Raw genomic sequence first — 26,416 nt, forward strand, 5'->3', positions numbered from 1 at the left:
GTAGCTATGAAAACTTGAATCCATATTTTAAATTAAGAAAAAAATATTTTTTGTAAATATAATTTTAAAGTTTTACAGATCCGACGGTACTATTGAGAAACCGCTATTGAAAGCAAAACGATCATGCAGATAATACTGACATTTATAATGAACTTTGACCTATCGCAAGAGTACCGCAGTACCATAGAAATATTTTAAAATAATTAATAAAAAACATTATGCGATTAGAAACAAAATTTTAAAAATGTAAATTCAGTGAAAAAAAACAAAGGTTTAGAATTACTTGTACCTAGGAAAACCTAATTTCATATTTTTGTACAAAACCAACTTAAACTACACAAACCTCAGAAATTCAAAGGACATAGCTATATCTCTGTATAATTTACGCCTGTGGAAACTTGCTATAACTCACACACCTACATAAAGAATGTTGTCAACTCGCAATTCAGACTAAATGAACTATAATTTGTGCCTTCACCATGCACTGTTGATACCCTTTCATATTCCAGCACTTACAGCCTGTTAAATCATAGCACTCATAACAATACTGAAGCAAACTCAAATTACATAATTTATGAGAAGACTGTGCATGGTAGAGGAGTTATAGTTATTTCAGTCTGGCTAATGAATTGACAACACTTTCTACTGAGGTGCTTGAGTTATGCTAGGTTTATAGTACCTATTTTTTTTTAAAGGCAATCACAGACATGGCTCTCTGTCTGTTGCTAGCAGGCCACCATCCCTCCAATAGCCAACAATTGCCATGAGTAGCAATTTGCAACTTACTTTATGAATATTAATGAGATAGGTCAGATGGTGACTGGCTGAGATTCCATATTTTATTAACATATTCGTACTTAGGTAGGTTCATAAAATAATTTAGTGGTTGGAAATTGAGACCACCTTTTGCAACCACATTTTTTGCACACCTGGTCCTTAATTTTTAGAGGGTCATTGATATGAAACTCAACTTTCTTTTGGAGCACCAAGTCCACTATCTCTCTTGTGGGACCAGAAACCTAGGCCACCTTGCAACAAGGCATGTACTTCCTGTGTAGTCCTAGAAAGTCCATGGACAATTTTACAGAGCATTTAGACTTCTCAATGGTTGAGGTTCCAGAAAATCTTCCAACATAACAAAAGTACCCTTTTTGGTGGCAACAGGAAGCACATTCCTCATTTTTTTAAAGAGTAGGATGCCTGAACAAATGTGTGAGGGGGAGACTGCTCATTTTTAGAAACAATGAGGCAGAGTAAACTCAAATAGGCATGGCAGGACCATCATCAGCATCTACTGCTTCAGATAAGATAAATAAGTGGTCTGCTCAACAATGACAGCGGAGCAGGAAGACACCAAAGTATTCCATTGGGTGGGAGTGCAACAGTTATTCCTCAGGGGAAAATAAATTAAGGGCCTCATGGTGACGGCCGGACCACCGCAACTGTGGCAGTCCGACTGCCACATTACAAGCCTGGTGGGCAGACCACCAGAGAACCGCCATCGCCGCAAGGAATAGTGTTCCCGATGGGTTGACAGGTGTCTGAGTTGTGCTCAGCCAGGGCGGCGCTGAACTCAGCTTTCTGACAGCCTTTCTATGGGGGGGTACAGGGGGGCCTCTACACTACCCATGCCTATGGCGAGGGCAGTGCAGGGGCTCCCCTGCTGTGCACTACTGGAATGTGTACTGTCTGCCTTGCCGATATCATAGCACTGTTCCCACCGGTCAACCCGGCGGGAACGTGCAATACAATGTTCCCACAGGGCTGACCGGCAGGAACTATATTCTTGGGGGGGCAGGGGAGGAACGCCACTGGTATGATGGTGGCAACCTACCCACAACTTTGGCTGTCCATTGTTAGGACTGCCAAAGTCGTAATGAGGCCCTAAATGCCCATATGTTCATTTCCAAGCCCTGGACCAAAAGCTCTGTCAGAACCACAGAGGACTGTACTTCTTTGGAACTTCGACCATGCAACCACATCACAGGTCAGATTACAAGACAGAGTACATGAGGGGCCAGCGAGGGCAGAGGACAGTGGTACTTCACCAAGCATTTCAGATACGATGAGCCCATACTTGAAGGTTTTAACTTTATATTGCATCAAGTTCACATTTAGTGAGGAGAATTAAATAAGACATTAGTTGAGGAGAAGATGATTTTCAAATTGCCTGTCGCTACAGTTGCTAAAACAAAGTTAAAATACAAAAAACACACTCCTAAAAACACACACAGAAAACCGTTCTTTAGAGATTCAGAACAAATCTCTTGTAACTATAAGGTCCAATAAGTTAGCTGCCGCAAGGGAATACAGCTAAATCCTGTATTTGTTTAGGAGTATTCCACTGTTGGGCAGTGAAGGAGGACAGTCACAGTTCACAATAAGACTATGGGTCTCATTTAGAGTTGGGGGAACCTCCATGTTTCCTATGATGGAACATTCATTAGCTCTGCCAGTGAAAACCTTGGATCAATGACCTGTTTGATATTCAGCCATCAGTTAAAGTACTTCAGATGATCCACACTATTTAGTGTGCTTTTCCAGGAACAAATTTTTTTGTTTTTGAGGCTGCCAAGGTAAGCCTTGCACTCCAGAACAAGAAATCAAATAAATAACCTTCACAAAATAAAAGATTCCTTCATGCCAAGAACATATCTTTTTTTAGTTTCTAATTACAAACTCTTACCTTTGGTTGCTACTGCACTGTTAGGTGCAACATTAAATGCCCCTGCTACACATGCTTTTGATTTGCCTAAGTCTGCTTCAACTACACCAAAAGTTACTACATCTGGTTCAGTTTTCTTCTAAATGTAATGCAAGTAATGCCAGGAATTTGCTGAATGATATGAGCGTATTAGAGGTGTGTATTTCTTTTGAATGTTATGTTCGGAGCAAGAAGCTTGAAACAAGAAAAAGTAATAAGAATGCAGCCGTGAGATAATAGTTCAGTTCTGTAATCATATAACATGTATTACATAGGGGAATTTTTTATTTTAATATTACTTTGTCTTTCTTAACATGATGTAACTTTATAATTTTTAAGTTTAATCAAAATTTGATTAAGCTCCAAGAGAATGAAACTGTTTAAGAGATGTATGGTAATTCTAATAAACATTACTTATAAAAAAAAAAATATATATGCTTTGAAAAACAGTATAAAGTATAGACATTCGAAAATTACCTCTGCAGTATGAGTCTCTGTACTAATTATGAAGATCTGTCCTCCAGAGGAAGCCCAAACGGTATCTTCCATCACCAGCATAGTTCGGACCGGCAAGACACCCAATTGTATCAGCTTAGGTGTTTCTGATTGCCACAATCCATCTTTTAAAAAAGGGAACAAAATATATAGAAAGATGGCTTAGACATCACACTATTTTATCCTTGTAAGCTACTGTTTGAAAAACATTGCACACATTTAGTACATTCTGCTCCTCAAAAGAGTAATAGGAAGGTCCAGTACTAACTTTCAGAATAAATGTCTGGCATATAATTAGAAGCAACCCTATTTATATATCTGTAAATACTAGTCGTTTTACTGCATTTTCTAATTTTAATTTCACACATATAATTTTAAGGTTTCAGAGCACATTATTCTAATAGACAGGTCTTAAATATGTCTGTAATGCCTACGATTATGGCTCAGCTTGCTTAGGATTTCTTGACTCTAGCCTAGATTTCCCTGCACCTGGTATATCCTACTTTCTGTTGCAATTGCCTATGGTAATGCCTCCTATGTATAGGTGTCTGTGAAAAGCTGTGCTGAGCTTTTCCAGTCCTTTGACTTCCAGGGCAGAAGCAGCAAGCAGCAGGCCAGCACAGCAAAGCAACAGGCAGAGTGGCAGTTCCTCCTACAGAATCCAGCTCTTCTCGCTGACAGAATGTCCTCAGTCCAGAAGTGTTATGAAGATGTGGTCTCAGAGGCGCAATACTTATTCTCATTGCTGCCTTTGAAGTAGACAAACTTCAAAGGAAAGTCTTTCTAGTGCACAGGACCCTGCCTTTCCTTCTCTGGCCACAGCACACCCCAGGAGATTGGAGACTCCTGTTTGTAAGGACAGGCACACCCCTATTCAGGTGCAAGCGTCAGATCCTCCCTCACCTCTAGCCCAGGAAGACCAAACAGGATATGAAGGGCACACCTCAGCTCCGTTTGTGTGACTGTCTAGAGTGAATTCACAAACAGCTTATCCTGACTCAGATGTGTATTCCACAGCCAGGCAGAGGCACAGAAGGTTAAGCAAGAAAATGTCCACTTTCTGAAAGAGACATTTTCAAACTTACAATTTGAAAAACAACTTCACCAAAAGATGTATTTTTAAATTGTGAGTTCAGAGACCCCACACTCCATATATATATATCTGATCCCAATGGGAAATTACACTTAAAAGATATTTCAAGGTAATCCCCATGTTAACCTATGGGAGAGATAGGCAATAGTGAAAATTTAATTCAGCAGTATTTCACTATCAAGACATGTAAAACACAGTAGTATATTCCTATCTTTTAAATACACTGCACCGTGCCCATGAGGCTGCTTTGGGCCTACCTTACCAGTGACTTACATGTAGTAACAAGCATTTGCAATGCAATGGGTCTCACGTTTGCTTAAGTTACAGCTATTAGCATTGTAAATTCCTAACTGGACGTTTCTTGCTACATAAACTGAAAAAAATGAAAAATAAAATAGTTGACATAAGCAAGCCAATTTAAAGGGCCACGCCCACCATGAGCATGAGCACGAAGGAGAGACACAAAAGGACAAAGAAGTTTGCTCGCAGTCAAACATATCAGCAAACCTGCCATTATCCATGTAACAGGGTCGATGGCCAAGGCAGTAACAAAACTGACCCAAGGAGGGATAAATGTAAAGCATTTACCAATGATAACAAAGGATTGTTGAAAGGCAAGCCCATGAACAGGTGATAGTGATGGGTGTGCGGTGGGTGTGGTTAGAAGCCCACAGATAGATCAAAACACGTCAGAGCGCTTGCACGCTCAACCAGAAAGGAAGGTTGTGCCTGGCAAGTGGGTACAGTTGCCAGCTCGAACTGGCAGTTCCGAACTGCCCTTACAGACACTGCAGTGGCAGCTGTGAGACCTGTTTACAGGGCTATTCATGTGGGTGGCACAATCAGTGTTGCAGGCCCATTAGTAGCATTTGATTTACAGGCCCTAGACTCCTCTAGTGAACTTTACTAGGGACTTATTAGTAAATCAAATATGCCGAACAAAAGAGCACCAATCACCAATACAATTTAGACAGAGAACACTGCACTTTAGCACTGGTCAGCAGTGGTAAAGTGCCCAGAGCCCTAAACCCAGCAAAAAAAGATCAGAAAAATAGGCAGACGAAGGTGAAAAGTTAAGGGATTACCCCACAAAAAAGCCATTTCCAAAATGATACAACAATGCCAAGAAATATTTTATTGCATTTGAAAAATAGCATTACTTATTTATATATTTAAATAATTTGAAAGTTAGGTTCACATAATTTATTTTTAAAGGGCAAAATAATTCATCCAATAAAAAGGTACTATCTCTGCAAGATCCCATTTGTTTTCCTCTTTTGAAAAAACTAACTTTTATAATGGCATACATAGCACAGTAGTGTTTTATAAGCCAAACATAAAGGCACATATGCTTTTAAATCCCTATCACTTACTGACATGAAAAAAATGCTATTTATGTACACGTTCACGTAAGAGGTGCAAAATGAAGTAAATGAAAGAAAAAAATTAAATATCTTCAAATTCCACCTGTGGAAATCAACTTTTCATGGAAGGAGCAAATAGACTGTAATACTTACTTATCTCTGGGCAAACATTTTAGCCATTTAAGTGAGTTTTGGAATCCTCCAAAAATGTTTTCTATTTATTCAAAAGCAAAACACCAGATAACTGGGAAACAAATGTGAGAAGGAAAATGGATACTGGTGGGGAAATCTATCATAAAAAATATTATGCCATGTAAAAAAGCATTAGGCTGTAAATGAATACTACATATTGGTGTACTGAAGTTTGGGCGTTACTAGAGCTAACAGCAGTGGTATTAAGGAAATTGACTGCACAGCAGAGGTACATGGATAGATCCCCTATACTTGCTTGGTCAAAGAAGTGCTTTGCATGGCCGTTTGCTTTAAGCATGGCTGTTCCAAAGTCTTATATGTATATTCAACTTTCACTTAAAGTAGAGTGAGGATTAGGTTTGAAAAATATATCAGGCCATAAGAGTCCCATGCCCATATCACAAGGATGAAAATCTATTCAGAATACACTTCAGCAGTTTATTTGATATTGTAATGTGCTGTCCACTATACCCTTTGTTTCATAATTATATGTGAGCAGGTTTAATTTGTTGTACCTAGGGGCACACAATAAATCAGTTGGAAGAAACACATTCATTTACTATTGGAACTTAGTGGTGACCTTGGTGTGGTTTGGGAAGCTATTGTGAAGTGTTTATTGTGTGTGTACAGTGATTGTTCCCCAGCTGCAGGATTTAGATGCAGGACATTGTCTCCATATTTCAGGAGTGGGCAAATTCCTGTTTGGTGTGAACAGAGATTTTTATTTATTCCACTGTTCCTGCTAGGCAATCTCAATGTGCCAGTGCTGGTAGTCAGATGACATTGGTGACCTGTGAGAACATGTTTAGTGCTTGAGGGCACACTCCTTCTCATAGCATTCTCAAATCCGATTGGAATTTGACTCCGCCCCACAGCAGCTTCTGGTGAGAGAGCACAGGGCATACTGTCTGTACCAAGCCCCACCCTGTGCTGCTTTCAGCACAGTTTTCAGGCCAACCTGCAACAACTCACATCTGGACAGTCCAATACCTTGCTCCTATGAACATCAACTCTGTCTTGTGTCACTGCAGAGGGAAGATATGAGCATGGTAATGCAAGGATGTGGCACAGCTTCTGATATTACAGGTTGTGTATGTCAGTGTGTGTGCTTTTATAAGTTTTTTTAAAACCTGTACTCTGTCTTAATGAAGCTTGAGGAAACCATTGCACTATACAAAAGCCAAACTCTTTCGTACTTACCATGCTTGTTTAACAAGCCGGAATTAAGTCTGCAGCACCAAAACATCTATTTCTACTACATGGAGTTAAGGGCTGCCTTACTTTTCTTCTGTCACCATTGGAGAACATTAGCAATCTAGTTGTTCCTCTTGTGAAGATACAGCACTACAGATCGAAGAAGCACACAGTAAAATAGTAGCTATATATTTCATTCACTGTTTCAAATGCTATTTTTCTGAAAGATTATAATTAACAGAAAGTACACCCATATATTAGCTTTTTTGAGTATAAATCATACATTCTGTAGACAAGTTACCGCTCAACGATATTGCATTACAGGATTGTTGACATAATGAAATAACTTTAACATACACAACTTCTACAATGAGTGTAACATCACCAATAATTTAAAATGTGCCTTATTTACATAGTCTTTCTTTGTTATGTCACTCAAACATGGCAGGTTTCAAATTCCCAAAACAGCAAAATGAAAAATCCGATTTTCCAAAATTTTAGAAAAAAAATGTGAGGGTTCTATTTTAACAATAACAATGCAATTGAAGGGTGGTGGGGAACTCTTCAAGGCTGTTATTGAGAGGGGCGATTGAGTAGGGCTCTCAACTTCTAGTCCTCTGAATCCATCCTCTGCAATTATTACATCAATCTGGATACACCTCTGGACGATTCTGCTTAAATGTCCATATGTCATGTCACTCATCCTTACTCCCTCATGCTTTCTCACTATCATGGGTGCTCTAAGGATTCCAACATTAAGAGTCTGCTTAAGATCTTGACAATCGCACTGACAAGCTGCATCGGCCGCGGATCCAAGAAGACAGTTAAGTTGATGGTCTTCTGCCCGCCGTATGTAGATGCTACAGCTCTGTAAGCTGAATGAATGGCGATGGATTGCTGACGGAGGGAGATGGTGGTGGGACCCAATGGATGTTGTACAATGGCAGGGGCTATGGAAGAGGTAAGTGACACACACACACTGTCCCTTAACCATAGATGTACCCCGCACTACACAACACCCCACAATCACACAACATCCCATTGCCATTCTGACACAACACAACCCATACATGCTGAAAACACACATTGACAAACATACACATCACAAAATACACACACCATTGACACTGCACCCACACACAACCACAACATCCTACTTAACTACACATTCAGCTACACAAACACACACACAACTACACCCATCACAACAATGTCCACCACACAACAATCATACTCACCTGAATGTGTCACACAGTAGCACAACATACACAACGACATCAGGCTTGCATGCAAGTGACACACATACAGATGCAACCACATCACCCACTCAAGCTCCCTCCATCTTGACCAGGCAATCACATTGCATACACATACTGACTGACACACACAACTCACAGCACAACATCACAGGTACAGGTCTCCTGGCACTGTGCACACATGCACACAGATGACAGGTGTGGGTGTACTGTCATTGTGGTGCCAGAATCCATTTGCAAATGAATACTAGCACCATAATGAGAGTTGTGTACCAGTGTGTCCCTATCCATGTCTGACCCACTCGTATCCCCAACATATGCATGTCACAGTGATTTAAAATGCGGCGTCCCTACCTTCGAGCCTGCAAACGGGGGAGGTTGAGTTTTCTCAATGGATCAGCGACAGCAGTGACGGCAGGTGTTGTCCTGTTGTGTCCAGTCAGAGATGGAGGTGGAAAGGGCAAAAGATGTGAGTGTTCACCCCTTTTCCCTCCCAATCCACCAACTCAGACATGGAGGTTAGACTGCCACTTTTTTCTTGGCAGTATGGCGCATCCTAATCTGCACAGCACGAAGGGTGTCTAGGTTCTTGCTGGCATGTCCCTTTCCCTCTCCTGCCGTCGACCCGGTTGGTATTTCTTGGCAGAGGCAGCAGTCACAATGTGGGCTTTCGTCTATGGGACTACCAACATGTAGATCCGGCAGGTGGGACTTTCACAGCAGCGGATGGGTTTCCAGTCGCAAAGTCGACAGCAGGACCGTTACTGCCAGGATCAAAATCAGGCCTTAAGTACTTTGTCCTTCTTTGCTCATTTTACACACCTGTGTGTGGTTCATTGTATACTCATTATTATTCCCACATCTCCTATTTACAGATGACATCCATATTTTATTTGTCATTTTTTCATTTAATATCTGCATATAATTAAATGCTCACCTTTATTATTCATTGGTTTAGCAGCAAGTTAATTTGTACATGCACCACACTGCATGCATAGTCACAATGTACAAATACATAGGTTAATGTAAGTAAATACATATATAGAAATGTAGGAGCTACGATGACTGAAAAGGGATAACTGCAACATGACAATAATACACAGATAAATATTTATAATACTGTCATATTTATATTTGTGTTTTAGTTGATGAGAGAATGATGTATACCATCTGTTCAGAAGTCTTTGGTCAGAAGGTGAGCTTTGAGGGTGAGCTTGAATGTGTGATGGAGATCAGCTGCAGGAGAACACCAATGGGAGGGCCCAAGCCTTAAGACACCAGAATGTTGATGCAGAAGAGGGTTATTTTGTTGGGACCAGGAGGTTGTGGCTAGGCATTTCAGAGATAGAACTATGGATGGTACCATTAATTGCTTTCACTACTAGGATCAGTTGATGATTTTGGGCCATGTTCGCTGCTGTGAGCCTCCTTTCTATAGCTGATCACAATGTAGTTCTATGCCTAAGTATGTTGTGCAGGGGCATTTGACAAAGTTAAAAGCTTTGTCCAATGGGGTGAAGGAATAGGGTAGAACACCTACCAGTAGGCTGATGCAATAAGGAAGTTTGCTGAGCCTTAAAGTCACAATTAGTATCCTTGATGCATGGAAGGAAATGTTAGAGCAGATACTGAGCATATTCAGAACTTTCTGGCACCAGTGGTGGTTATGAAGGGATCTAGTTTATAATTGGGTTAAAAAGTAAACCTGGGTTACTAATGGCAGTTGTAAGTTACGTGGAAGAAATGGGAGAGGCTAGCTGGGTAGGCAAGAGACAAGGTATAAAAGAAATACATAAGCTCTCAGGAAGAATATAGCATGTGAAATAGTGAGCCATCAGGTTGTAAATGACAGTCAATCTGTAATCTATTTTAGGAGACTGAGACTGAAGTTGGGAAAAGGAAGATATAGCTGTCTTCAATGAAGAGCTGATAGGAGAATCTAACATATGTGATTATGACACAAATCAAATCAAATCATAAATATTTATAAAGGGCGCTACTCACCCGTGCGGGTCTCAAGGCGCTAGGGGGAAGGGGTTACTGCTGCTCGAAGAGCCAGGTCTTGAGTAGTCTCCGGAAAGCGGAGTGGTCCTGGGTGGTCCTGAGGATGGTGGGGAGGGAGTTCCATGTCTTGGCCGCCAGGTAGGAGAAGGACCTCCCACCCGCCGTGGTGTGGCAGATGCGAGGGATGGCGGCGAGAGCGAGGTTGGGGGAGCGAAGAGGACGGGTGGGTGTGTAGAAGCTGAGACGGCGGTTGAGGTATTCGGGTCCCTTGTTGTGGAGGGCTTTGTGTGCGTGGGTGAGGAGTCGGAAGGTGATCCTTTTGTTGACGGGAAGCCAGTGCAGGTGTCTCAGGTGGGCGGAGATGTGGCTGTTGCGGGGTATGTTGAGGATGAGGTGGGCGGAGGCGTTTTGAATTCGTTGAAGACGGTTCTGGAGTTTAGCAGTGGTTCCTGCATATAGGGTGTTGCCGTAGTCCAGGCGGCTCGTGACGAGGGCGTGGGTCACGGTCTTTCTGGTGTCGGCGGGGATCCAATGGAAGATCTTTCGGAGCATGCGGAGGGTGAGGAAGCAGGAGGATGATACGGCGTTGACTTGTTTGGTCATGGTGAGAAGTGGGTCCAAGATGAAACCGAGGTTGCGTGCGTGGTCTGAGGGGGTCTGTGCGGTGCCCAGGGCCGTGGGCCACCAGGAGTCGTCCCAGGCTGTCGGGGTGTTTCCGAGGATGAGGACTTCCGTTTTGTCTGAGTTCAGTTTTAGACGGCTGAGTTTTATCCAATCTGCGACGTCTTTCATTCCATCTTGCAGGTTGGTCTTGGCGCTGGTGGGGTCCTTGGTGAGGGAAAGTATCAGTTGAGTGTCGTCGGCGTAGGAGGTGATGATGATGCTGTGTTTGCGTACGATGTCGGCGAGGGGGCTCATGTAGACATTGAAGAGTGTCGGGCTGAGCGAGGAGCCTTGTGGGACGCCGCAGATAATCTCGGTGGGGTCTGAGCGAAAAGGTGGGAGGTAGACTCTTTGGGAGCGGTTGGAGAGGAAGGAGGTGATCCAGTCCAGGGCCTGTCCTTGGATCCCGGTGGAGCGGAGGCGGGTTATTAGGGTGCGGTGACAGACGGTGTCGAAGGCAGCCGAGAGGTCGAGGAGGATGAGGGCGACTGTTTCTCCGTTGTCCATCAGGGTTCTGATATCGTCTGTGACTGAGATGAGGGCGGTTTCTGTGCTGTGATTGGCTCGGAATCCGGACTGAGAGGGGTCGAGTAGGCTGTTGTCTTCAAGGAAGTTGGTAAGTTGCTTGTTGACGGTCTTCTCTATGACTTTGGCAGGGAATGGGAGGAGCGAGATGGGGCGGAAGTTCTTCAGGTCGCTTGGGTCCGCCGTAGGTTTTTTCAGTAGGGCGTTAACTTCACCGTGTTTCCAGCTCTCGGGGAAGGTAGCAGACGAAAACGAGCTGTTGATGATGGTCTGGAGGTGCGGGGCGATGATGTCGTTGGCTTTGTTGAAGATGAAGTGTGGGCAGGGGTCCGAGGGGGCACCGGAGTGGATGGAGTTCATGGTGGCTTTGGTCTCTTCCGTGTTGATGTGAGTCCAGGCGTTGAGGGTGATGGCTGGGGTTGTAGGTTCTGTGGTGGTTGGCTGGGTCTGGTGTCCGAAGCTGTCGTGTAGGTCGGTGATCTTACGATGGAAGAAGGTGGCGAGGGAGTTGCAGAGGTCTTGAGAGGGCGTGATGGCGTTGGCGTTATGGTTGGAGAGCTCTTTGACGATGTTGAAGAGTTCTCTGCTGTTGTGGCTGTTTTTGTCCAGTCTGTCTGTGAAGAAATTTCTTTTGGTGGCACGGATCAGTTGGTGGTGTTCGCGGGTAGCGTTCTTGAGGGCAGTCATGTTATCTATGACAAGATCTATGGAGGAAATGAGTGAGCAAGGCAGAGCCTGTGGGCTGGGTTATACTGGCCCATAAGGCAACCAGGCAGTGCCTGTTGGCTGATCTAAAAGGTCATTGTGTGGGCCAGTGTGTTGCCAGTTTCTGGACCTGTTTTATAGTCTGCAGGGCTGATTTTTACTGCTGATTTTGCAAATATCAAAACAAACATTGCTTGCAGCAAGCTCAAATCCATACAGTCTTCCAATCCTTGCAAAACATGCACACATTACCCTGTTCCACCTACTAAGCACCTCTTTCGGATAGCAAAGTACCTATTTCTCTATCCCTCTGGATACATCCCACCATAGGTTTCAGTTCCCTTCTGCTCGCTAACTACTGCATAGCAACCAGATAACTGTGCTGTGCACATTTCAAGTTCAGGTTTTCACATTTCCTGGATCTGGATTATATTTGGTGACACCGCCTCTCAAGGAAACCGAGGCCTAAATCATGCCCTGCCAAAATAACTTTAAGAACCACCTAGTGTTCTTCAAAGTTTCACCCTGAGATGCCTTGAGGGTGGTTTTCCCCAAACCTTTTGCCTGCACTCCTATTGTTGCTGATCTTGTTTTTGTTGGCCTTAGGACTTGTGCACCTTACCACTGCTAACCAGTGCTAAAGAGTTTGTGCTGTCTCCTCTAAATATGATAGAAATGGTGTGTACCCAATTGGCACATTTAGTTTACTTGAAAGCCCTTAGTAAAATGGTACCTCATTTATCTAGGGCTTACAAATTGTATGCTACTAGTGGACCTGCACCACTGATTCTGCCACTCACTTAAGTAGCCCTGTAAAACATGTCCCAGTCCTGCCAGTGCAGCCTGTGTGCACAGTTTTAAACTGCCATTTCAATTTGCAAAAATAAACCTTTTCCCGGGCCAAAACCTATATATATATATATATATATATATATATATATATATATATAGGACACCCGTAGGGTCGATCCAGAACAACCTAAAGGGCATAGTGCAGTATATTTAAAATGTTGAACATGCACATTTAATTTTTGCAAATCCTTGTAGAGAAAACATTTACATTTGCATTTCACTACTGCAAGGCCTATCTCTCCCACAAGATAACACTGGATTTCCTTATTACATGCAATAAGTTTTATCTTTCAATTGGGAGCAGGTAGACAGTTTGTGTTTGAGGTCTAAAGAACTGTAATTAAAAGCCCTCTTTAATGGTAAAGTTGGATTTTAAGTCACAATTCTGAAACTGTCACATTTAGAAAATTGGCATTTTCTTGCCCTAATCATTTGATGACTGGAGCCTGTCCCTGGGTCACATGACTGGGTGTAGCTGGCAGTTTGTCCTTGTGTATTGTTTCCAGATAGTGAGAAAGAGAAAAGACAGATGTTGGCAGGATGGGCCACTCTGACTTAACAATGGGGCAGAGCTCTCACCTACTACACTTGCACATCACAAAGGGGGTCATTACGACTTCGGCGGATGGAAAAGCCCATCCGCCGATGTCCCAATGAGTAGGTTACTGCCAGTGTGGCCGCCTCCCCGATGGCCCCATTACGAGTTTCCCGCTGGGTCAGTGGGAAACAGCCTACAGCATTGTTGCCAGCTCCTAATAGAGTCGGCGGCAAAACTGTTTACGTAGGGTGCACCAGCACCCATTGCAAAGTTCACTATCTGCAAAGCTTTGAGACTGGGCTGGCCGGGGATCCCCCTGGGGCACTCTGTACCCCGTCTCCCCCAGCCTTTCCATGGTGGGTTTACTGCTGGCAGAGAGGGGGTTCATAACCCCAGGACGGCGCTGCTAGCAGCGCTGCCCTGGCGGATTAGTACTGCCAGCACTGAAAGACCGTCCTGTGAAGGAAAACTGGCGGTCTGACCACGGTGCTACTGCTGCGGTCATAATGTGGTGATCGGACTGTCACATTGGTGGTGGTCTGACTGCCACCACGACCCTGGCAATCAGTAGACCACCAGGGTTGTAATAAGGCCCAAAATCCCTGTCTGAACACACTTACAAAGGGTTTGTCACTAGTCTTTTGTGTCTCTCAATAGGTTGGGTCCAATGCAGGGAGAAAGGAACTTTCTCCTACTTCAAAGTGGGTACCAAGTATAAATAATGGACTCTGACATTCAACTCTTCAATACACATCAGGACCTGTGGAAGACTCAAAAGAAGGACTGTTGTGCTCCTTTGCAGCAAGAAGGACTGCCACTCTGCTGCCTGCTGTGATGCCCTGCTGCCCTCAGGTCTGAGTGAGAAGGACTAGACCTTTAGTCACCAGAATGACTAAAGTCCTAGTTAACTGGCCTCCTGACCAGAGCCTCAGGGACAGAAACAACTCCTTCCACATTTAATCCTGTGCCTGGACTCTGTGTGTTATGAGTCCTGCTCCTCCAATATGTGCCACCCTAGTCTTTAACCCTTGGAAGTGGGCTTGAAGGTGCTCTGCCAGCCCAGCTGTGGTCTCAGCAGAACTGATGCAGCACAAAACATCACCTCATAAAACTCTGCATTGGAACCACAGTGCCACGCATCACCTCATAAAACCCTGCATCAAAACTGATGTGCAACACATCGCTAACTGAGGACTTCGCAACGCAGCCCACTACCTCCTCTGAACAACTGCTGTACAATGCATCATCAACACCAGTCTTGACATCTCAAAACGCTCATCAACAGCATCTTTGATGATGGCGCAGGACTCTGCGTCACAAGCCCTGCATCTCCTCAGAACCAGCCGGTGCATGACGCATCTTTGAAGCAGAACTTCCCATAACAAGGCCTTCGTTAATGGCACCTTTGACGATCAAATAGGACCTTATATTGCTGCCTCACAGCTTCTCAGAAACACGGCTGCATGACGCATCCTCAACACAGGATCTCGCAAAGGTCAGCAAACCAGTTTTAAGGTACTTTAAAGCACAATCATAATCGGCCTAAACTTGTGACTTTGTCTCAGTCTAGCATGACTGGATAATCACAATTAGAGCTTTATGCATTTAGGTGTTATTTTTACTTAAGTCTTAAACTTTTCATATCTCTGGTTCTACTGATTGGATTTGTGTCTTTCTGGTTTAAAGTTATTTATTACTGTTACTCTATTTTTGTAAATTGGTGTGGTATTATTCTTGTGTTGTTTCACTTTCTTACAGTTTGAAATGGTGCATAAATACTTTACACATTGCCTCTGAGTTAAGCCTGACTGCTCTGTGCCAAGCTACCATAGGGTTAAGCACGGGTTAATTTGAAATCTGCTTGTGACTTTGCCCTGACAAGCATTGTGGTTGCTGCTTGAATAGGGTTTCTCCAATCTCAACCAGTAACCCAATTTCTTACAGTGGTCTTCTGGCTCTTGTCTTGTAAATTTCCACTGACTGACATCCTGTATATATGTTGAGTGCATGTGAAGTTACCTATAACACACATGTAGCAGTAAGGTTCTCAGTGTGCATGAGTCTGAATACTGAAACAAGTTGGATGAGGACAGTTTCCCCAGACAGTGAAAGAGTACTGGCCACATTCCTGTGGCCAAAGAGTTGAGACTTTGCTTACAATGTCAATAACAGCCTTCCTAGCAAAAGGCTGTTGATTGGTTATTCATGTGGACTGCTTTAGCTTTAAAGTAGATGGTAGGGATGAGAAGCAGAATTGCAGTTTCTGTTGTTCAAGGTACAGACAGTGTTAGGTCAAGTCTCTCTTTTTGTTGGTTCCTGATTGTTTATTTGGGAAGTCTGATTAAAGCCAGTTGCAGAGATCTGACTCTTTATTGTGCATTCATTTTGGTATTGTCCTGCTTGTGGCCAGCTCCACTGCTACCTGCTGTGACACTGATCACCTTGCATGCAATCTGTGCCTGAGAAACAACCTGAAAATTAAATTTGAAAAGGAACAAAACCTAAGCTGGCTATAAAGCCCTCAACAGTGGATCCACTTCACCTATCTCGAAAACGTGTATCCAAGTGAGACTCAAATCAACTCGGTTTTGTCAAGTTGCATGCTCTTCCTGTCCAAGGAAGAGACTGCTCCTCAGAGTAGAATAAGAGCAGTTGTGTGACCAGGTCTGGTGTCTGCGTGGCGCCCAATTGCCCAGAGGCAAGGGGGCATCACCTGAAGTATACACTTTCTGCTGGAGGAGATAAGGGTTTGCCAAGTGCCTAGACATCTGATGGTTTCTGAGAGATTAAAGGTGAGTGCCTGCCCACCGTTCAGGAGGAGATGGCCAGAATGTTTCCAGAGGAGGAACACCCAGAGGAAAGTTGACTACCACAGAGACCAAAGCCAGAAGCGACCCTGGGCTGAGAGCATCTCCTAGTCTCACAACGACTTTATGAGAGCAAGCGTCACTGAGTCATCCACCAGTTTGCAATGAGCCTGAGATATTGGTGCTGCTCTGCTTATGTCAGGAATAGGAAGTGCTTTGCCACTGAAGCAAAAACCCTGATCGAGGTTGCCACTGTAGCCCCATTAGAAGTGAAGTTGCCCCTGAGAGGGTAGTAGGTGTACTGCACCTGCTGCATTGCTAGGGCTTCAGTGTCATCATCAGGTCAAAATTGGGCTTAGCCTATGACTGGAATGTAAAACCAGGACACATAGCCAAATCGGCTGCAAAAACTCTTTGCCCAAGTAAATGTAAATAGTGAAAGATGGTGAATTGCACATGTGGTCAGTAGTGCTATGCATCTGTGCCTAAGTAATACCTATGCACACAATATACAGAGGGCTATAGTCATTAGAAATCACCCAGATCAGAGAGAGAGAGTAACAGAGCATGGACTACGATGCATTCTAACAGTCATATAAGTAAATAATCATTTTTATGTTTAAAACAGTAAATTGAGTATGACACTATTCTAATCTGATCATAGCATATGAAGGATATGAAGGACATAATTAAGATAGCAACTTGTAATTGCAATTTTCATTGAACTGTAAGTTATTTTGTTTTGCTCGTAGATTAAAATATATTCTTCTATTCTGTTTTACACCCCTCTTTCAGTGACACTGTTTTCTCCTATGCCTTGTCTTACTTTTATGCTGATGACACCAATATCTACTTTTCCTTTCCAAGTATAACACCTCACCTTCAGTCACATAGATTCCATCTGCAATGGATGGCACTATGATCATTTATGCTGAAAGTCTCTAAAATCAAAGTCCTTTACTTTTCTGTTGTAACTGCTAGCTCCCTCTATCTAAAGACATCATTCCTAACCATAGATTCCTTAGTTGCTGGACCATCAGCAAAAACGTAGGCACCTTCTCAGTACATATATGATAATGGAGGCCTTCATTATCACCTGTACATTCAGTGGCATACCTTCGACTAAATAAACTCAACACAAGATCCACTCACACCTACTGCTCAACACAGCCAAACCCTTAACTCATTGACATCCTGCTCCTCGGCATACTAGATTACTTTAATTTAAGGTTCTCAGCTTTGCTACCCAAGCCACATTCAGCCTATTCAGACACATCCCCACCTCAATATATTGACATCAGATAGCCAGACTCACTGCAATACCTCTGAAGGAGTATGTAGCGAAAGTTGAAAACAGATGGGACGTAAACAGCTAAGACAAAATATTAGCAAGGCCGGACAAATAAAAACAACATGATTCAGGCCTTGATCACCATTGAGGCAGAAATTACATTTAGCCGATCCATACCATTTAGCCTGTAATGTGTTAAGAGGGAGCAGACCCTGTTGCAATAGGAGCCAGAATTGTCTGATCCCATGAGGCAGGTTCCCAGCTAAGAAAGGGCTGCATTTTTTTCAATTAGATAGTATTAAATACAAATTGGAAGCACTGCCTGTGTGCACAGGCCTTCGTATCCAGGTAGATGCCTGCTGGCCAGGTGGGTAGCCTGATGATGGATTTTAACTGTAGCGGACAGAGTGTGACAATAGAGATGGGGTCTAACTGTAATAAATCTGTGACATGTCTGAAATTCCCGCTATTGGTGTATTTTGCCCTGCTGCCAGCAAAAATGCATTTTTTTAACAATTACCTCAGAGAATCGTCACCACAATTCATCAAACTAACCACCCAGCTTACGACCCCGGCCAGACCTTGCACAAATGCACTTCCCAAGCCCATCTCAAACCTTAGGGTTGCTGCTGAGAGGGCCTAGTTTGCGTATGTTAGATTCCTCAGGACGCAGCCTTCTAGTTTATCTAAAAAAAACATTTAGAAACTCCAACATGCTATAGACCATAAAGTAAGGAGGAAGATATCTTTGCTCGGTAGCCCTTTAAGAGATGTTTAAAATGTCTTCTACCGGTTGACCTGTAGAGGGCTTTCAAGCCATTAGCTTGAGTTAGAGTCTTGTGCTGGTTATGTTCTATGTGTGTCCTGTCGCTGAAGTGCCCGCAAACAGTTTTAACCCAAAAAATATATGAGTTTATCCTTTCCAGTCTCTGAGCTTCCAATGTCCAGCAGAAATGACCATATTTAAGCCTTTTAACCATGAAAACACAGAATTTAACTTTTATTTTTAAGAAGTGGGCTTCTGTGAATTGCCATAAGGCTTGGAGGCAAATATTTAGCCCTTTTGGTGTAGGATCCAAAATGATTATGTCATCTGCACTGAGAAAACAGGATATAGGCCTTCCGCTCAATGTGGGGGCGAAGCCCTCGCTCTGAGTTAGGTGAGGGGGTAAATCAGAGATGCACAAGGAAAACAGCAACGGGCCAACATAAAACCTTGTTTTAAACCATGGGACAAGCCTCCATCCTCCCCTAACAGCACCCTACATCAGGTGGAGGAATGGAGTGCAATCACCAGATCTAAAAGGATACCTGGCATGCCTAAACTTGAGAGCTTTCTCCACAGCGTTGCCGGGTCTACTTTGTCAAATGGCGTAGAAAAATCAATAAAAACTGCATACATTACACCCCTTTCAGAGAGGAATATTTATCATTTATTACCTGGAGGGCCGAGATATTACCAATTGTACTGTGCATATCCCTGAAGCAAAATTGTTCTAGATGGATGTTCCTTTGTCCAGTCACTAAACTGGGAAAACAAGTATTTAGCAAATATTTTGGCAACTACATCCAGCGGAGCAATCTGGCGATAGTTCTCGGAAGAGTTGTGGTCCCCCTTCTTGTGTAAAGGGACAATAATACAACCCTTCCTGGATGGGGGAATTTTTCTAGTTTCATGGCAGCACTGAAAGACCTGGTACAGGATTTTACTCCAGGTAAAAATATCTTGTTTTATTACCAATACGGGGATTTAATCAGAACCCATTGCTGCCAAACTACAATTTCATTCATGGGGGGTAAGTACATGCAGGGTCGTCATCAGCTGGCGGAAGCTCCACAGTAATATCACCGGCTGCATAGAGGCCAGATATGAAAGTAGACCAGCTTGTTTTGTTGATGGCCATTGGAAGCAATCTAGTTCTCGAACCACACCCATCTGCTATCAATGACCAGAAGCACCTTGAATGGCCATTAAAGGCTGCTTCCCTTACATTAATCCCAAATCTATCAATTGCAACCCTTTTTTTGACGTGCTCTTAAACGCCTCCTTCTTCTTTCTAATAGGGCCAGCTTAATATGCCTTTCTAAAGTATATGCCATATGTTACTTGTGAGTTAGGGGTATTGATTTCTATGTTCAGAGAAAGGAGGGGTGGGGTTTAACCATATGCTTTTACTGGGCCTTCTTTTGACCCATCTAGGCTCCAGGTATCAGTGAGGGAAACTTTCATGTTAATACATGCTACTAGAGTATTAGGATCACTGAGTACTGTCTCTATCACTTTGATGTCATGTACCCAGGAGAATGTTTGATAGCTGGTTACCAAATAATCGAGAATGGCTATGCCCGCGGGATTTGTGCATATAATGGGCTGGCGAATTGGAGGGGAGTCTACCATTTGCTATGATACAGTCGCTCAACTTTAAGTGCTCGAGGAGAAGTTTCCCCCGCTTATCAGTTCTTATTTTATGGGGAAAGGTACAAGTGGGAATTCCAAATGCTTGCTCTTTTTCCTCATCCCAGAATTGTAAAAGGGTGAGATTAGACATTTTACAATTTAAGTCCCCAACCATGGTAATTCGAGTTGCAGGCTCCCTCTTGCAAAGCTTGTTAATAAAAAGAAATATATTAGCCAAAAGGCTATCATGTAAGGCACCAGGGGGGATATAGGAGTTTATCAATGCCAAGGGGGCACCATCAGAACCCTCCATGACACCATATAAGATTATGGCCTGGAACAGATTGCTGAGATCTTTAAGACATCTGTAATGTGAGCTAAGCCTATTGGACTGCAAGCAAGCTACCCCACCATTAGCGCGGCCTCTCTTTGGAGGGTAGCGTTAGAGCAAAGTGAATAATATTTTTCACACAAGAGCTACCCAATAGACCAAGTCTCTTGTAGGCAAATTACATCTGCATTTAAAGAATTCAGAAACTCTATTTATTCCCCCTTATTTTTTATACAAGCAACGTTCCAGGATACAATGGGGAGCTCATTGCTAATGTGATGGAACTGCCGGATGAGACATTGTGGAGGAGCTGCTTAAGGCAGCGGGTAGCCAGTTCCAGGAATAGGTGTTGACACTTGATTCTTGGGGTAAACTCTTTGGGGGGGTCACTAAGTGACACTTGCCTACTGCGTTTCCCTAAATAAATTATTAAGCCCTGAGGATTAGGAGGGTGGATGTTGGGGTTATTTAGGGTGGGGGAATAGAACCTTCATGGGAGCACTGTGAGTCCTTACCAGAGGGCATGCTCCCCACCTCCCTCAAAATTGGCACATCAATACCTTTACAATGCAACCGCTCAGAGTTATTTAAACATTTTTGGACTATCAGATTTGAGTAAAAGAACACTCTTGTTTTTGGGCCAAAACTCGAATCACCATAGATACCAACTGTATGTCATTACTTTCAATTAGTCTGAGTGACTCTACCACCGAAAAACACTTTAAAAGAAGTAATCTATTAAAATATAGGTCTGTATCAAACAAAACCACAAAATCTAAAACCAAAGTGCCCACAAAATGTATTCTCTCCTTTTTTCTTGTGAGTGGTGACCAGTCTGGCTGGGGCTTAAGCCACACTGATGCCCCAAACAGTTGAGCCAGGAGATTCAAAGGTGGCATACTTGACTGTGATAGAGACATGTTTTGACTCACGGTTGGGCCATCTAACCCCGTCCCTCACGAGGAAAAAAAAGGAGCATTCTGTACTCGAGATTCAGAGATTGTAATGTGATGATGCTGAACAGGATTCTTCAGGGATAGAGGTTCTTGTGGCGAGGGGGGAAGGGGTAGTGCCTCAATGAAATGCACCTTTCTTTGACCTTTTTTAGAAATTCTTCGATTCAGTTTTTTAGCCCTTTTGTGATTCTTTTTTTTACGTGTAGGCTTTTGCTTTGAAAAACAGGTATCTCCGGTCACTGTATTTGCTTTTGGGCAAGTTTTAAAAATCAGGAATACTGCCTGTACTATGCTTTGGGGTTCACAAATCAGGGTTTTTTCTGGAGAGAAGTCGCTCAATATCAATCTGATAGAGTCTACCCAGCTCTCAGTCGAAGCTCGTAGGTAATACCTTAACCTGAGTTTTACCGTCCTGGGAGCAGAAATCAATCCCAGGATGGGTAACCTTGCTCCCTGCGACACAAGGCTGTGCTGAAATTCTGTCTCTGTGTGATGTGAGTGGGTGATGGTTACTTCCTTTGTTAATGATTAATTCTCTTAGTATAGCTGTAACAGTGTCAAAGATACAGTCAGATCCCCCAACACATTTTTCTAATAGATTTAGAATAGATGACAGAAGTTTCTCTAGGCTAACAAAAGAGGAGGAAACATGGATATTTTGATCTGGGTGGTTGCTTGGGAAATGTACATTAATGCTCAAATTAGGAGTCACTGAGAGATGTGAGCACAATGAAGGATGGTTAGAGGGAGTACTGCTGAAGAGCTGCATGCCCATATTCAGCGGTAGGGAAGAGGATTGAAAAGTATTCACCCCCTGTTGAGGACCACATCTTTTATGTAACAATAAGTTGAGGCCTGGAAGAGTGAAGTCATTCAACTGATGTTCCAAGTCAATCCCTTGGGGGTGGGACCTCCTCCACGGCTCCTACAAACAAATCCTCCATATTAAGGAAAAAAACATCTGAGTTGCAAGCTGAAGGGCGGAGGATTCAGTGGGGAGGCTAAGCTGCATTACATGAATGATGGACCTCAGTGTGGGAGAGGGCTACTAGGGAGGTGATGGAATCCTGAACTGCCTTATCAGAGATGTCAATGCATGCTTGGATTTAGCATATTGGAACAATCTATCAAAACAAACTGCCACTAACACCTACTGTGCAAATAACCCAATTTACTGCACTTCTGTACCAACATGTACAACATTTCTGCTAAAAATACTATTGCTGCTTAAAATTAATATTAATAAAATAATAAATAGTGAAGTGGCTCATGGCTGATCTGGAATATTCTACAGATGATTACTTGCATGTGTGAACGCTGACTTTTTACTAATAAATATTCATGTATTTGAATTATGAATCTGCATAGAATTTGAGTTAATTTAGAAAATAATGCATGACTTTGAAAACATGCCTACTTGAGGGGCCTCCAGTAATCATGATTGCTTATTAAAACAAACTTATATGCTTATGTTTAAATTAATGTAGTAACTTGTTATATTGATGATTTCATATTATGTATTTGCTTAATTAATTGTAGGCCTTAAGTTAGCGAGGTCTTGCACCTAGTTGCACAGCCTCATGTTAAACTACACTGTTAAGATAAAACTGTGAGAAATGTTTGCTTGAAGAAATTAATATGTGAATTGTTCTTTTTCACTGAGTTAACCAAATGCTAGCAGATGTTTTTCTTTTCTCATGAGAACTGCTTGCTAGAATATGCTGTATTAGTTATTGTTACTTTGTATAGTTTAGTGTGTGAGAAAGCGATGTTCCCAGGAGCTAACAATGGATGCACTGACTGGAGAACAGAGTGATACAAACTTGATACCTGACAAACCTGACGATGGGAACAGGAGAAGAGGTGCCAATCATCAACATGTGAAAGACAGTTTAGTTATATCTTAGATTTGAAGTTCTACCTTCATTGGACTAAATGTAGACATAAAGGGGGTTATTCTAACTTTGGAGGAGGTGTTAATCCGTCCCAAAAGTGACGGAAAAGTGACGGATTTACCACCAGCCGTATTACGAGTCCATTATATCCTATGGAACTCGTAATACGGCTGGTGGTATATCCGTCACTTTACCGTCACTTTTGGGACGGATTAACACTCCTCCAAAGTTAGAATAACCCCCATAATCCTTTGACCAACGGCAATGTGGGAAGAGTTTTAGATGATTTTTACTTAGCCCGATTGCACAGAGAGAGAAACGTTAATTCAATTTTAGTTTCTGCCAAAGAGGCGTGCTCATTCTTAATTTTGATTCTCCTACTTAGAGAATTATATATTTAACATTATAGCCAAAACTTCTGATGCTGAATGCTGAACCCTTAGACATTGCTTTCAAATGGTTCAGATAGCTTAGAGTCCCTAGTTCTGACCCATTCCCTTTCATGGTCCGTTGCTGATGCTGACTGAACAGATGTCCAATTGATGAAGATAATCGCAGCTTCCTGATCCATATTGAGGAGAGGTATAACAAAATGTTGTTCTTTGAATGTAATTTTGTCTTTTGTTTCTAGGTACCGACCGCTATTTTGATGGAGCCATAGTTAGATGTTTTCCAAATTTATGTTGACTAAATTGTTTTGTATGAAGCCCAAAAATGCTATTCTAATCAGACGGTTAGTAAAGGAAATCCTAAAATGTTCTTAAGTTGCTATTAATAAATAATTGCTGTTACTCAGTTTCTGAATCTAGATGTATGCTATTTCTATTGCTCAGTTGTTCTTGCTATTGATTTGTACTATAACTCGAGAGTGCACAGTAATTCATGCTTTAGATAAATGGAGATTCTTTAGAAGATTTGGTCAACCAGTGTTGTTTTTGTATGTGTAGCATTTGATTTTGAGACTGTTACATGATATTAGCATTGTTAATCTAGGGAAATAAACATTCTGACTTTTACATAAAAGTGTGGGTATTCATGGCCAAAGGGGTCATGATCCGTGACATTACTGACTCTAAAGAGAATTGATATTGTTGATTGGAATTTGTTGATGGTTTGTATTGAATTCGTTACTTGTGGTGGGATTTTCTCTAAGCGTAGACAAAAGGTTAATTGAACCTCTAACACATCAATTTATAAATTAAAGATAAGAAACCAAATAAGGTCAGACGCTCTAACACATGGTACTGCTGTCTTCCATCGCCCATAGGAAAATCACCCATTATACCAGAGGAAAGTATTTCCAATGTGGCAGTAATGCTACTAGTTCAGTCCACTGCAACAGAATGAGGGAATACTGACATGTAGCCTTCATCCTTACAATATTTACACCTAAACTTTGATATAAAGAAGTATTTGGGATACTGTTTACTTGGCACTCACTTCATTTACCTTACTGACCACAGATACCGAGATGGTTAATAGTGATGAAAGAGTAAATGAATTCTAAGAATCTGTGATAAATAAAATACATCATCAATGCTTACAACTCACAGTGCACCATAAGTATTATGAGTCACCAAGTCAAACGATGGGCTTTATGATTCTTCTCCCTCAAGAAAGTAATCCATAATGAGGCTGGATAGCGACTCTACTTTTCGGAGGGTGGTAGAATGGAATGTGATGGACCCAACTTGCTATTGTAACTTCCCAAATGGTTTGTTCAACTTGTAGTCACCACAAAAGTCAGAGGCGTGTATTCTGTTTGCAACCAGCCTCGGCATGCTTCTGTTTAGATGGGCAAGCCACATTGATCAAATGGCTGAAACCTTCTAAATGGCATGCCTACTAACTTTAATAGAATCTGTAGTTTTACTAAACGTGCGCCTCCAAGCTTATCACCAGTGTGAGTGACTAGATGCTCCTGCCAGAGTGTGTAGCTTTTAAAGTGTGCTTGGAGAACCATCCCTCCATGGACCCAGTCTGTAACCCTCTCTCCCCCACCACGGTGTGCTATAATACCCAGCACAGTTGTGAGCAATGGGTTCTTTGCCACTGCATGATTTAAAACGTAATCAGGACAATATGTTATTATTCCGTTTTAAAAGGCTAAAAAATGAGAGTATTAGTATTACCACTCAAAGTCATAGACATTGCCGTAAATATGATTTATTAAAACTGGGCCTTCAGACGCCGCTCTACCAGTGAAAAAATTTTAGAGAGGCGACAAATGGATTTATTAAAGCTCCCCCCAAAACAGAACTGCATAGTGTCTTTAAGTGTCCTTGTGCCTGCTTGTTGAAAAAGGGGATCCCGAAATGTATTTTTCGAATCCGATATAAGTGGACATGAGCAAAGGATACGTTCTACTGTTTCAGAAAATTGATTACCCAAGCGGCTTGTCTATTGTTATTCAGAGTCTTAATCTAAGACTCCGTAAACTGCACCAGTGCGACGTGTAAAAGTCTAAAACACAGAAAAGTTGTTTCACCTTCATTTTTCAACTGGAGTCTAAATAGGGTTCCCTCTTATTTATAAAAGAAGCATATGTGTAATAAAAATGCTTTAATTTTGTTACAGCAAGTAATTCACATGTACAGGATACCAATCTAATCTTCTTTTTGATTAGCAGTTTACAGGCCAAGGGATTGTCGCTAGAGTTTTTAATCACAGGAAGCTGACGATTTCCTGATAGGAGTGTTAACTCCACATCCATTGCAATCACTTGATTGTCTGGGTATATTTCCACATCCGTTGTGATTAGTCCCTTTAAATTATGCAAAGATGCATTCTGACAGTCACATAAGTAATTAACCACATTTATGTTGTTTAAAATGTAAACTGATTAAGACAGAATTCTAGTCTGATCATAGCATCCGGAGTCAAAGTCCATTTGAGAAACATTTGGGGCCAGATGTATCAAAGGGTTTTTCCCATTCTGTGCCAATGGGAAAATGTGTTTGTACATATGGCCCTTGTTGTATAGTACAATTTGTATTAACATTGCATTTAGGACCTCCATAATTTGTTTAATAAATACAATTGCCCCATATAAAATAATTGGATACATTTTCATGCTAACACCATTGGGGTGGAGCCCGTAACAGATAACACCCGCCTCCCCAACCCCCATGTGCAAAACATTTAAATGCTGTG

General features: G+C 42.3%; 1 protein-coding gene across 3 annotated transcripts in view; it reads right to left on the minus strand.

Moving 5' to 3' along the window:
- The window catches only part of ARHGEF10 (Rho guanine nucleotide exchange factor 10), a 949,815-nt gene that overhangs the window by 240,322 nt on the left and 683,077 nt on the right, over positions 1-26,416 (minus strand). For all 3 annotated transcript variants that reach the window (XM_069235817.1, XM_069235818.1, XM_069235819.1), the window contains one exon: positions 3,182-3,324. In XM_069235817.1, the coding sequence (XP_069091918.1) occupies positions 3,182-3,324 (143 nt within the window). The remainder of the gene's footprint in view (positions 1-3,181; positions 3,325-26,416) is intronic.

Source organism: Pleurodeles waltl, chromosome 5 (genome assembly GCF_031143425.1).
Source record: "Pleurodeles waltl isolate 20211129_DDA chromosome 5, aPleWal1.hap1.20221129, whole genome shotgun sequence".
Lineage (NCBI taxonomy): Eukaryota > Metazoa > Chordata > Amphibia > Caudata > Salamandridae > Pleurodeles > Pleurodeles waltl.